Source organism: Elephantulus edwardii, unplaced genomic scaffold (assembly GCF_000299155.1).
Source record: "Elephantulus edwardii isolate Elephantulus edwardi_28Jun2011 unplaced genomic scaffold, EleEdw1.0 scaffold00090, whole genome shotgun sequence".
Classification (NCBI taxonomy): Eukaryota; Metazoa; Chordata; class Mammalia; order Macroscelidea; family Macroscelididae; genus Elephantulus; species Elephantulus edwardii.
The window spans coordinates 363,132-376,911 of NW_006399840.1; the positions used below are offsets into that span (position 1 = coordinate 363,132).

General features: G+C 51.4%; 1 protein-coding gene across 1 annotated transcript; it reads left to right on the plus strand.

Moving 5' to 3' along the window:
* Positions 1–1,359: 1,359 nt before the first annotated feature.
* Positions 1,360–13,433, plus strand: SYT2 (synaptotagmin II). Its single transcript, XM_006890529.1, has 8 exons — positions 1,360–1,547; positions 2,482–2,648; positions 3,777–3,896; positions 4,289–4,456; positions 4,786–4,953; positions 10,302–10,419; positions 11,199–11,332; positions 12,776–13,433. Exons 1-8 carry the CDS (start codon positions 1,364–1,366, stop codon positions 12,980–12,982), a joined length of 1,266 nt encoding a protein of 421 aa, XP_006890591.1. The 5' UTR covers positions 1,360–1,363; the 3' UTR covers positions 12,983–13,433.
* Positions 13,434–13,780: the final 347 nt, after the last annotated feature.

The following is a 13,780-nucleotide window of genomic DNA, read 5'->3' on the forward strand; positions in this document are numbered from 1 at the left end:
TGGAACTCAGAAAAGAAAGGGGCTAGAAATAGAGGTATGGGCTCCATCTTCCTAGAAGAGAAGTCAAAACAATCCCTGAGTGTTTGCTGAGGAAGCCAGTGCAGAAAGGGAAATGGCTGAGGAGAGAATCATGGGACATCACATGCGGGAGGAGGACCTGGAGTCAGGGATGATCAAAGCATGAGAGTTCTGGAGACAGGTGGAAAATCCAGGTGGAGTGATGTCATCAAAGCCAAGGAAAAAGGGCTGAGGAGTCCTCAATGGAGAAATCCTATCTTCTTCCTACAGTTTTTTTAGAGATTGGGGTTACATGAGATGCATGAAAAAGATTAGGGATATAGGTTTTGGAGTTAGGCAGACTGATGAAAATAGTGTCAGGATGTATTAGTTAAGTGACCGTGAGGAAACACGAAACTCTCTGAACCTCAGTTTTCTCATCTTTGTTGATGTTGTTGTGATGTGCCATTGAGTCACTTGCAATTCATAGTGACCCTATATACAACAGCTCTGAACCCAGCTCTATCATGAGACAATTTCATTGTCTCTGACAAATGTACCCCCATTCCCCCACTGGGTCAATCCATCTTATCCAGGGTCTCCCTCTCTTGTGCTGTCCCTACATATTTCCAAGTATGATGTCCTTATCCAAGGACTGGTCTCTTCTGGCAGCATGCCCGAAGTGTGTGAGACAGCGCTTCAAAATCCTTGCCTCCGAGGAGCAGCCTGGTTTCTCCCTCTCCAGGACAGACTTGTTTGTTCTCTTAGCAATCTGTGGTGTGTTTAGTATTCTTCTCCAGGACCACAACTCAAAGGCATCAATCCTTCTTCTGTCATCCTTAGTCATTGTCCAGGTCTCTGATGCATCGCAAGTAATTGTGAAGACTGTGGCCTGGATCAGGCACACCTTAGTGTCTAGACTGACATCGTCGCTCTTCAGTCCTCTGGAGAGCTCTCTGACTGCCAATTTTCCCAAGGCAATTTGTCTTTTGATTTCCTGTCTTCTGGTGTCAAGAGTGTTGCTTGTGGAGCCAAGGAAGCTGAATCTATTAACAATCACAGTCTCTTCTCTGTCCATCATGTGCTTCCCAGTGACTGAGATAATACTAATATTATGTTTGGTTGTTTGAATTGGATGGTTTAACACATGGAAAATGTCTGACATTCTTATGTACCAATCTAGTGAGCATTGTTACTAGCATTGTTTTACCATCACTGCTATGGTACATAAAAGGGTCTAGAACCATGAAGTGATTGCAAGGAATTGCTATTCAGTTTCTCTCGGCCCTGTGGGCAGGGATTCTGCACGTGGGACCCTGGGATGTTCATCTTCGTCCTCTGATCTGCAGATCTCCACTCTGCCACCATGAGGAACATCTTCAAGAGGAACCAGGAGCCCATCGTGGCTCCGGCCACCACCACGGCGACAATGCCCCTTCCCGTTGGGCCTGGAGACAACACCACCGAGAGCGAGGGTGCTGGGGAGAGTAAAGAGGACATGTTCGCCAAGCTGAAGGAGAAGTTCTTCAACGAGATCAACAAGATCCCTTGTGAGTGGGGCCCTGCTGGCACAGAGAGCCGGGTGGGACTGGAGTCTGGGAATTGTGTTGTGAGCAGAGCAAGGCTTGTGGGAGGCTGGGGCGGGAGGTGGGGCACTGGAGGGAGGTGATTGGCTGGGTTCTTTCTTTAATGCTGGGATTTCTGGTTGAATCCTTTCAGAATACAGTTTAGGAAGCAGGGAGGGTAAGCTGTGGCCTGGTATTAATGAAGGGAACAGTGGGTTTATAGAGGTTCTTGTAACTGTCAAAAGAAGGGAAAATCAAAGGAAGGTGAAAAATGGTTAAACAGAAGTTACTACTCAGGCTTTTCCAGTAATGCTTACTTGTGTCGAAACAATGAATTTGTTTTGGAAGACAAGAAAGAAATAGAAATCCCCATTATTTTCTGAATCTCTGGTAAAGGCTATGGGGGACACTAGAGATTTGGCTTCAGGGGGAGTGGCCAAGCTGTGGTGGAGCTGGTGCTTCAAAGCGTGGAGACAACCACAGCACCCATCACCAAACATTTGAAGTCTTGCAAGGCTAAGTCTTCTAGGTCCAGGCTAAGCAAGGGTCCTGGCCTTTCTGGTCTGGGTCAGCCCTCTCCGACTGGGTGCACGAGGCAGGGCCAAGTGACTCTTCCTACATCTGGGTCTGATAGGGACTATTTCGCCCCATCTGGCATGACCAGTTATCCCTAGAACAAACTAGTTACAACCAATAAAACCTAAATGGTGCTTTTTCACATATATACCTGGATGTCACCATTCCAGCAGATGGTATCCTCAAAGACGGTCTTCTAGAGAAAGCCCTCAGTGTGTGGTTAAAACATCAAGGAGTGTGGGTCTTGAGAGTCATCGTTCAGACCCGTTTTGGCCTGTTCTGTGGGCTCAGGGGGTGCAGGCAGGGCCGCTTCTGACCGCCGGGGTCTTCCCTGTGTGGGCAGTGCCACCCTGGGCCCTGATCGCCATCGCTGTGGTCGCTGGCCTCCTGATCCTCACCTGCTGCTTCTGCATCTGCAAGAAGTGCTGCTGCAAGAAGAAGAAGAACAAGAAGGAGAAGGGCAAAGGCATGAAGAACGCCATGAACATGAAGGACATGAAAGGGGGTCAGGTAGGGCACCCGCGGGGCGGCAGGGGAGCCCGTGCTGACGGCGAGCAGGGAGCAAAGGATTCTGGGTGACTTCGGCCAGGATGGCTCCCATCCTTAAACTAGCCCACCTTCTGTCAGCTTCTCACGAGGTGATGCCTCGGCCCCATTGCTACGTCTCTAGTGTGGTATCATCTGGGTTGGCTGAGGGGAAGGAGGAGGACTTATCTGCATGCTAGATCTTCAAAAGATAGAGGAATGGGCTATGTTGTCCCCTAAAGTGGCTGTGGGTTTGGGGGGGGAAGGTTGGTGACAGAGAAGACACTTGTGCGCAGCTCTGTAATTTTCTGCCACAGGGACTGAAGGTCAAGGCCAATTGGAGAGATTCTGGCTGAGGTGGGGTGGGGGGGGTAGATGGAGGCAGAAGGGTAGTCCTGAGACCACTGAGAGGGCCAGCCTGCATCTAGCGCTCATCACGGGGCGCTTTAACTCTGGTTGGGCAGCCCTGAACGGTCCTTTGATATACCAGTTTCTCCTTTTCAGTTTTCAAAGGTCCTTGTGAGCCCCGTGTTGGTTTTGGGCATTAATAGCAGAAATCTCTTGTTTTGTGGAAAGAATGTGGAGGATGGAAGGTAGGGAGACAGGTCTCAGGAAGGAACTGGTCAGGGGCCAAAATGGGATCTGAGTGCTCAACTGGTCTAAGTTAGCGGGCTTTTTCCTCATACCACTTTTCCCTTCTCTCCCCCTCTCTGCTCGCCTGGACTGAACACCCGGTATGTCTCTCCCGGGTGGGTGGGGTCTGAGCTGGGATAATACTGCGTAGGGGGCTGAAAAGGCAGCAGTCTCCACAGTTTAAGACGTGCATCAGGCATAGTTCCTGGCTCTGGGTGCTGTCCCCATGGGGAGGCTGGGAGCATACCAAATACCAGAATCATGTCTTCCAAGCCCAAGGGCTGGCTTTCCCAGGGGCTCAGGGGAGGCACTAGAGGAATAGACGGGGCTTCTGATGGGCCATAGTGGAAGCAGAGTCCACCTTACACCTAGGTCTGAGTTGGGGCCCAGCCCTGAGAGAAGGCTCTCCGGGGCTCCTGGGCCGAGTCAGTCACTCTGTTCTCTGGTTAACGTGGGTCACCCTTCTCCCAGCTTCCACAGGATGATGATGATGCCGAAGGAGGCCTGACGGAGGGAGAAGGGGAAGGGGAGGAGGAGAAGGAGCCAGAGAACCTGGGCAAGTTGCAGTTTTCTCTGGACTACGATTTCCAGGCCAACCAGGTGTGTAGGGCTGGGCTGGGGTGAGGCGGGGGGGAAGGATGGAAGCCTGGGGGAATGGAAACACCAAGCCAAGCACACAGCCATTGCTCCTTTACAGACTGACTCCACAGCACATGCGCCGTTGGGCACTGACCCTGGCTGGGCCACACCTGCTCTGGGGGAAGGTGCCAGCCTGCGTTGACCCTGCTACTAACCTGTCCCAAACCTTGGGCACATTCATGGCTCTCTAAACTATAACTTTCTTTGCACCATTGTGAATTTCTGAGGTGGCAGTGAAGGCCTGCCCTGCACCCTCTTGCATCACTGGCCCCTTAGGGAAAGCTCAGCGGGTACTGGGTCTGGGACCCCATCTGGTGTCACAGCCGTCCTGAGACTGTCCCCTCTTTCTACAGCTCACAGTGGGCGTTCTTCAGGCTGCTGAGCTGCCTGCCCTGGACATGGGAGGCACTTCCGACCCGTACGTCAAAGTCTTCCTCCTTCCAGACAAGAAGAAGAAATATGAGACCAAAGTCCATCGGAAGACACTGAACCCTGCCTTCAACGAAACCTTCACCTTCAAGGTGATTGATGCTGCCAGCCCTGCCCCTGGTCTCGCTTCCGCCCCGGGTTCTGCTCAGACCTTAGCTGTGGCTGAGGCCTCAGGAACAGGCCTGGAACAATGGCTGGGTTTCCGCCTGCTTGCGAGGTCCCTGCCCCGGCCTCTTTGCAGCATCAGGACCCCTCCTACTCCACAGTCTGTTCCGCCTGAGCCTGCATCTTCTCTCTGCAGACCCCCTGGGAGCCTCAGACCAGCTGGAATGGAGGGCCAGGCCCAAAGACTGCCCACAGCGTCCCCTGGAGGTTCAGGGGTCGTTCTGATCCCTCTTCTGCCCCTGGCTATACCCTGCAGGTGCCGTACCAAGAGCTGGGAGGCAAAACCCTGGTGATGGCCATCTACGACTTTGACCGCTTCTCCAAACACGACATCATCGGCGAGGTGAAGGTGCCCATGAACACGGTGGACCTGGGCCAGCCCATCGAGGAGTGGAGAGACCTGCAAGGTGGAGAGAAGGAGGAGGTGAGAGCAGAGGCTGGGCCAGCCCTGGCAGACGGGCACAGAGGCTGCTTGCCTGGGCACCAGGCAAGAGGTGGGCTTTATAGCCAGGTGAGCTGGGCGAGGCACCCCACACCTCCCAGCTGTGCGACCCGGGACAGGATGCTTAATCTCTGTGGACCTGAGTCCTTCCCTGTCCTCTCTTTTTGCAGATGACAATTAACTAACAAAGTCAGGTGCCCAGTACAGTGCCTGATAGTAACTTAATGGTGCTCAAGTAAATACTTTGTTGTTGTTGTTTGGTGCCATCAAATAGGACTGATAGCAACCCTGTGAACAGCAGACCTGAACCCTGCCCATCCTGTGCCGTCCTCATCATCTCTGACCCACCCGAGCCCATTGCTGCAGCCACTGTGTCACTCATTTCCTTGAGGGCCTTCTCTGTCCCTGACCCTCCACCTTCCCAAGCATGATGTCCTTTCCAAGGAGTAGCCTCTCCTGGCAACACACCCAAAGAATGTGAACCGAAGCGTCTCCATTCTTGCCTCCAAGGAGCACGTGGGCTGTGTTTTTCCCCTAAGATACATTTGTTTGCAAATAAGAGCAAATAAATAAGAGCACAAAATTACTGTCCTTCTGAAGGCTCTGTTATCACTCAGGGCCAGTGAATCATGGCTGTGTTTTAGTTTACCGACAAGGAAAGCTCATTTTTGTTCTAAAGGGTTCTTGGCCTGGGAATGTGTCCTCCCAGCAACTGAGAGAGCATTTCCTCATTCACTGAACTTTACCCATCATCTGCTGTTGTTGGGTGCCAAGTTCCTTCTGATTCCCAGTGACCCTGTGAGACAGAATGGAATCACCCCAAAGGGCTTTCCTATGCTGTGGTCTCCATGAGAGGACTGCTGGCGTAGTGCACAGTGAGCTGTGCTGCTCACCCCATAGCTGAGCACCTTTGAATCCACCAGCGGGAGAACGACGCACCGTCTTCTCCTGTCACAGTCTACATCCTTAGACACCTGCCGTAGGGTCATCACGTGTTGGAACCACCTCCATACCATGCACCCGGGTTTGAGTTTTCACCTTGATGGGAGCTGACTGCTGGGTTTTTTGTTTTGTTTTGTTTTTTGTCACCAGAAGCAGCTGGTGGGTTTGAACGGCTGATGTTTTAGTTAGCAGCCATGCACTTAACCACCAGAGCTCTGGTGCCCCTTGTGGTAAGAACCCCAAAAGCATGTGGTTCAAGTCCACCAGTTGTTCCATGAAAGGAGGATGGACAGTCTCTTGCCGTGTGATCTACTGCTTCTCAAAGACCCCTGAAGAGTCAGCTGGGAGTCAGTTTTGACTCAGTGGCACATAATAACAACACCAACAACAATGTGTCAGTAGGGGGCTCTGGTGGCCTAACGGTAAGAAGTTGCACTTCCAACCCAAAGGCACACGGTTCGAATCCACTGGCTGCTCCCTGGGCGTAAGATGGGCAGTCTCCTCCTGTGTAATCTATAGCCTCTGAAAACTGCTGGAGGGTCAGCTGCAATTTGGTTCTGACTCAACGGTACACAACAACGACACTGTGTGCCGATGGCTATATTGTGAGCACTGTTCCCATCCACTGTGCTGGATGGCCCGGGCAGCAGTGGTGGGACTCAGAGAGGTGCTTACCTGGGACACACCCCTTCACTCAGGGCCCACACTGTGCTGGAAGCAGGGCCAGCACGCCTGCCCCCGACCACCTGCAATGCGAGCTGTGTGGTCTCGTGACTGTGATTTGCCCCGGGCGGTGGTGGGAGGGGACCTGAGAACCAAGAGTCCAGGCTTCCCAGCCTTCACGCACGGCCTGTGTGTGACTGACCACAGTACGTCCTCTCTGAACCTCCGCTTCTCACTCAAACGATCCTGAAATCGTGTACAGGCATACTCTGCTTTATTTCACTTTACACACCGACCATTACTCAAATATGAAGGTCTGTGATAACTTTGGGCCCAAGAAGTCTGTAGGTTTGACTGTTTTTTCAATAGCACATGCTCAATTTTGTGTTTGTGTGCCACATTTTGGCAAGTCACACAATATTTCAAACTTTTTCAAACTTTTCCACAATGCTGCTGCACACAAAGGGAGTTCTGGTGGCCTTGTGGCAAGAAACAGCATTGTAATCCCAAAGGTTTGTGGTTCAAATCCACCAGCTGCTCTGTAGGAGAAGGACGGGCAGTCTCTTCCTGAGCTATTTTTGCATCTGAAAATCCACTGGAGGGTGAACTCTGGGCTGGTTCTGACTTGATGGCACACAGAAACACAACATTGAACTTCTAATAGTCTGAAGTATAGCATAAACACAACTTTGGCTTGTACTGGGAAACAAAAAATTCATCTGACTCGCTCTGTTGTGTTATTCTGTTGTTTTGTGGTGAACTGAGACCAAACCTGCACTATCTCCAAGGTTTACCTGTGTGGAAAACACTTCATAAAAGGTAAGGTGTTTTCACACGTGTAAGGTGGTCTAACCCATTGTATGCTGTACTACCAGTATAGAGATAAGCTGTTTGACTCTCCCAGCTGTTCTGAGGGAGAAAGATGGGCTGTCTGCTCCCTGGGAGATTTGCAGCCTCAGTTAACATGAAGGAGAAAGGTCTATCATGAGCTGGATTCTACTTGTTGACAGTGACTTTAAGGTGCTTTCATTGTTTTTATTATTATCACAGTTGATGTTGTTGGAAATAGAAATAATATTAAAATTGATATTAAGATTATCTATCAAGAAGGTTGTTGTTATGTGCCATCGAGTCGCTTGCGACTCATAGCGACCCTATGTACAAGAGCTCTATATGCTCCTCTATCCTGTGCCAACCTACCCATCTCAAACGCACTTATTCCCACCTCTCTAGTCACAGAATCAATCCATCTCATCAAAGGTCTTCCTCTCCTTCGCCGCCCCTCCACTCTGCCAAACATGATGTCCTTCTCCAAGGACCAGTCCCTCCTTGCAACATGCCCAAAATATGTCAGATGAAGCTTCAGAATCCTTGACTCCAGGGAACATTCTGGCTTCACCCTCTCCAGGACAAACCTGTTTGTTCTCTTAGCAGACCATGGTATATTCAACACTCTTCTCCAGCACCGCAGCTCAAAGGCATCAATTCTCTTTCTGTCAACCCTAGTCACTGTCCAACTCTCTGATGCATAGCACGTAATTGCGAAGACTATAGCCCGGATCAAGTGCACCTTAGTCTCCAGCCTGACATCATTGCTCTTCAGTACTCTTGAGAGGTCCCTCACAGCCGACTTTCCCAATGCAATTCGTCTCTTGATTTCCTGGCTGCTGTTACCAAGAGTGTTGACTGTGGGGCCAAGTAAATTAAAACTGTTAATTATCTCAATCTCTTCACCATCCATACTGATGCTGCCAATTGGCCCAGTGGTTAGAATCTTTGTTTTCTTGATGTTGAGCTTCAGTCCATATAGGAGGCTGTAGTCCTTGATCTTCTGCAGCAAGCGCTTCAGGTCCTCCTCAGTTTCAGCAAGCAGAGTTGTGTCATCTGCATAACACAGGTTGTTGATGATTCTTCCACCAATCCTGATGCCACATTCCTCTTCGTATAGCCCAGCATCTCGGATGATCTGTTCTGCATACAGATTGAAAAGGTATGGAGACAGGATACATCCCTGACAAACCCCCTTCTTGATTTTGAACCATGTAGTGTCTCCTTGCTCTGTTCTGACAACTGCCTCTTGATTAGAATTTTTTAAAATGAGAAAGAGAACAAACAGGTCTATTCTTGAGAGGGTGAAACCAAGTTGCTCCCTGGAGGCAAGCATTTTGAAGCTCTCTCTCACATACTTTGGATATGTTGCCAGGATGGACCAGCCCTTGGGGAGGGATATCATGCTTGGAAGGTTGGAGGGACAGCGCAGGAGAGGAAGACCCCAGATGAGATGGATTGAATTTATTGACTTGGGAAATGGGATTAGGTCTCTCAGAGACGATGAGATTGGCTCAGGATAGGGCAGACTTCAGAGCTATTGTACATAGGGTTGCTATGAATCGCAGGTGACTCGATGGCACATAACAAGACAACAGTCCTCTTCCTGTCTGTGTGAAGAGTTGAAATGGCGTTAGCATATGAAGACCACAACTCCCTCCCCCAGTAGATGACAGACAGAAGAGAGTTGTGGTTCTGAAGGCACATTTGTCTCCTTGTGCTGTTGTAAGAGAGAGTAAGGGAGTGGTGGAGGAGGAAGACTCCTCACACTCACTCTCCCAGAAACCAAAACACCAAGTAATCTCGTTGCCTTCGAGTGGGTTCCGATTTCTGGTTGATGCTGTGCGTGACAGGTAGCTGAGGTAGTGGCTTTTACTGAACTGTGTGGTGTTGTCTTGGCCGTGGCCTTCACAGAAGCAGATCACCAGACCTTTTGTCTGCGGCACCACAGGCCTGTAGTTTCAAAATTCTCATTGCTGTCGAGTGGGAATCGACTCATGTCTGAGGTGTAAATCTCTCGGGGAAAGATTGCCCATCTTTCTCCGGAGTTCTATTGATGGAGTCAAACTACAGAAGGGATGTGGCCTTTGAGTTACTAGCACAGCTCTCAGAGGACCACGCCACGCCAAAATCTAACTCGTTGCCTTCAGTCAGGACTGACTCCATTTGGTTTCCAAGGCTGTAAACGGCACAGGAGGAAATTGCCAATCTTTCTCCTGCAGAGCTGCTGGTGACCTTGAACTGACGGAGAGGTCAGCAGTGGACCTTCCTACGGACTGAGCCACCAGAGCTCCCTCATCTGTTAGTTGTGGTTGAGTTTGAACCAACCCATAGCTGACCCTCCAGCGGGTTTTCAGAGGCTGTTAATCACACAGGAGGAGATTGCCCATCTTTCTCTTGGGGAGCAGCTGCTGGATTTGAACTGCATGCCTTTGGGATTGCAGCACTACTCCTTACCGATAGGCCACCAGTAGCTAAGTTCAGAGCACTAGAGCCACCAAGAGACCTGTTTTCCAGAGGCTTCGAGAATGGAGCCTTGGAACCACACCCTCTCCTCCCCTGTCCGGTCATCCTAAGTCTCACTGTTCTGGGGGTGGGTCAGAGGGTACCCACATGCCCTCCAGATCCTCTCAGGGTCATTCACTCATCTCTGCTGGGGCAGCCTGTTCCGTCCACCTCACCTCTGAAACTTGAGCCCAGTGCTGGCCAGTCACTTCCTGGCCTTTGCTGAGCTGTTGTGAGAGGCACAGAACTCAGATGCTTGAAGACCATCTCTGCCATCCCAAGTGTGTGCTTGGTGACTGAGAGGGGTGGGACAAACCGTTTCCTGGCCATCCCAAGGCTAGAGGGAGTGGAGTGCCTAAAATGACCCTGAGTCTTCTTTCCCCCCTGGACAGCCAGAGAAGCTGGGAGACATCTGCACCTCCCTTCGCTATGTGCCCACGGCGGGGAAGCTCACTGTCTGTATCCTGGAGGCCAAGAACCTGAAGAAGATGGACGTTGGAGGCCTTTCAGGTGCGCGCAGAGCTTTGGGCTACCATTGGGTGGCACCAGCGAGCCAACCACAGTCCGGAGCCTCCGTTAGAAGGAATGGGCTCTCCTCCATGTGTCCACATGCCTTGGGCCCCCCGGGCAGGGCTGGGGCAGGAGGACTGTAGAGAGTGGACTGTGTTTAACCCAAAGCACACAATTCCAGTTCTGCTTCCATAATCAGGGCTGAGGGGTGGAAAGTGAGGGCTACTTGCTGGGAGAGGCTCTGGGCTCTCCTGTCCCCGTCTTGGGAGGGGACTCAGAGAATGCTCCTAGTTTCAGATGGACAGATGGTAGTGGACTGGCCTACAGCACAGGGCTCTGGTAGGAAGGCAGAGAGTCAGCTTTAGGCCTGGACTCTGACCAGTAGGGCTGCGAGCTCAACACTCCTGCTGACTTCCTGTGTGGCCAGGGCAGGTCACTTCCTGCTTTGGGGTTCCCTTTATCCTCTGCACAGTTGGGGAGATTGGAGGGGATTAGGATAGCAGAGACATGCTTTCAGGGAACCTTACCCACACTTGAGAAATCCCCCAACAGCATGCTCCAGGCAGCCACAGCAGCCCAGCCCAGCAGAGCTGGTGCTTAAGAGTGAACCCTCAAAAAAAAAAAAAAAAGAGTGAACCCTCTTTGCCATCCCTGGGCAAGCCATCCCATGGCTCTGATGGCTGATGGACTCAATGACCTAGGACTGGGGGCTGTCAGAGGGCCGGGTGGTGGTGGGGCTCATGAGAACCTTCCCTGAAGATGGGGCTCCCCCTCCTCAGATCCCTACGTGAAGATCCACCTGATGCAGAATGGCAAGAGGCTCAAGAAGAAGAAGACGACGGTGAAGAAGAAGACCCTGAACCCGTACTTTAACGAGTCCTTCAGCTTCGAGATCCCTTTCGAGCAGATTCAGGTGCTCTGGCCCTTTCGGGGTCTGGGCCGGGGGTGGGGTGGGGTGAGGCAAGCATGTCTGGGAGGGTGAGATGGGAAAGAGCCGTTTTTCAGGTCTGACAACACTGTGGGCGGGCCTCCTTTTGACGTTCTCTTCCAGAGCCCTCCTTCCTTTTTCTGAGGAGAAAAATACGAACTGATTTATAAAATCCACAGGGCATCCTTTAGGGCTCTGAGGTCCGTGGTGGGTGGGAGAGGATGTGGTACAGGCACCAGTGAGTCTGGAAGCTGACGTGAGGGTGCAGGCCTGGCCTCCCTGCTTCCTCACTGGGCCATCTCAGCCCCTCTGCTGTAGGAGATGGGCTGCTCCCACCCACCCCTCCAACTCTCCTCTCTCTACCTTCTCCTTTTTGTTTGTGGTTTTCAAATATACAAAGAATAATATTAAATTACACTCATCATATCCAACTACCATCTAGTCCCAGACTTTCTCATCGCCCCAGACAGCAGCTTTTTCTCCAGCACACACTGACTGCTCCCTCACCCCCACTCTAGGCCGTAACTGCTGCTCAACTTTCTGTCTCTGTAAATTTACCTCTTCTAGATCCTTCACTTAAGGGATGTCGCACATGATTTCTCCTTTTGTGTCTGGCTTATTTCACACACGTATAATGCTTTCAAGGTTCTCCCATGTTGTAGCCTGTCTTAGACTTTCATTCCTTTCTATGACTGGATAATTTTCCAGTGTACATTCCCATTCCTCCCCCAGGGAATTGTCCACTCACTGCTAGAGTTTTCTTTTTAGAGTATCTCTGTCTCTCCTTCTCTTCTGTCTTCATTAGCTCCTACTTGGCCTGCAGGATGAAATGCACACTCCTTAGCTGGTGGGACCCACCCTACTGTTCTCATTTCCTGTCTCTTATTTCTCTTTTGGAATCTCAACAACTCTGAAACTGGTCTTTTCCCCAAGCACTAAATCCACTCTCTTGTCTCTCTATCTCAACCCGAGCTAATCTTTGTTCCCTGTTCCCTCTTTTCTCTGCCTGGAGAAATCCTCAGCCTTTGTGTCCTCTGTCAAGTCCTTCCTGAGCCCAGCAGGACTGCCACCCCCTCTGAATGTCTGTGGTGCTTTGTACTTACTGCTCTGGCATTACCACTTTGTGTTGTCAGTTTTGGATTATGTGTCTGCTGACCTCATTAGAGGTGATGGCAGTCTTGACTTTTCAACAAACCTCACCCCTACCGGGCACTTAGCACAATGCCCAGCGCATAACACATGTTTGGGAAGTGCCTGTTGGTGGAAGCTCGGTGGCCTCCGTCTCCAGGCAAGTTCAGTCTAATTTGGAGCTAGAGATGGAAGTCAGGCGCCCTGAGAGGCCTCTTCTGGTCCATGGTCAGGAGAGGGAGAAGTTTGGTCATGGCATCCGCCCTCTTTGACTCCCTCCCTCCTTTGCTTTCTCCACAGAAAGTGCAGGTGGTGGTCACCGTGTTGGACTACGACAAGCTGGGCAAGAACGAAGCCATTGGCAAGATCTTTGTGGGCAGCAACGCCACAGGCACGGAGCTGCGGCACTGGTCCGACATGCTGGCCAACCCCCGGAGGCCCATCGCGCAGTGGCACTCGCTCAAGCCCGAGGAGGAGGTAGACGCACTTCTGGGCAAGAACAAGTAGGCAGCGGCTGGGACCCCGCTCCCTTCACAGACACTGACGAGATCCAGAGCTATCAATACCTCAGTTATGCAACCTTAGAGGTTTTCTTTTTTGTTTGTGGTTGTGTCCTTGGTTTTCCTTCTCTTTTCTCTTTTTAAAAGACCAACTTCCCTCTGATGGCTGTGTGAGGAGAGTCCCCTAAGAGGTGAAAGAGAAGCTTGGCTCTTTTCCTGGCCCCAGGCGCTGCCCTTGCTGCATGGCCTGCCACCTCTCCCTTCATTCTCTCTAAGTTCCGCTCACACCTCACCCTGAGTGAGGGCCTCTGCTGGCAGAAAGTTGCAGCTCTTCCTATTTTTTGAGTGCTCTGGACTGACAAAATGGCAGCACATGCTGTATCCTGACAGGGAAAGCAATGCGGTGGCCAATAATTCCTATGTGTGTGTGTGTGCGTGCGTGTGCGTGTACGCGTGCGCGCGCGCGCGCGCGCGTGTGTGTGTGTGTGTGTGTGTGTGTGTGTGTGACTTTGAGCATCTCTCTTTATTCCTGGCATGAGCCATGGACAGTGAAGTTGTGTGAAAAACAAGGCTGTTCAAGAACCCTGCGCCGGAGGAAGCCCACTGCCATGGCCGAGGGAGACCTTGTGTCAGCCCCTTGGGTCAGCTTACCGAGAGGACTCAGAGGCCTGGCCAGGTGCCAGAAGCTCCTTATGGTTGGCAGCAAGATGTGGAGACTGGATTCGTCCAAAACTAGGACCAAACCCCTGATGCCCATGGATTTCCTCCTGTCATTGGTGGTTTCCTGCCAAGCATGGTTCCTAGG

Bases quoted from the DNA above. Each gene is read 5' to 3' on its own strand.
- SYT2 (XM_006890529.1), top strand. From the start codon at position 1,364: ATGAGGAACATCTTCAAGAGGAACCAGGAGCCCATCGTGGCTCCGGCC. The intron at 1,548-2,481 runs GTGAGTGGGGCC...CTGTGTGGGCAG, and splicing joins CGAGATCAACAAGATCCCTT to TGCCACCCTGGGCCCTGATC. The intron at 4,954-10,301 runs GTGAGAGCAGAG...CCCCCTGGACAG, and splicing joins AAGGTGGAGAGAAGGAGGAG to CCAGAGAAGCTGGGAGACAT.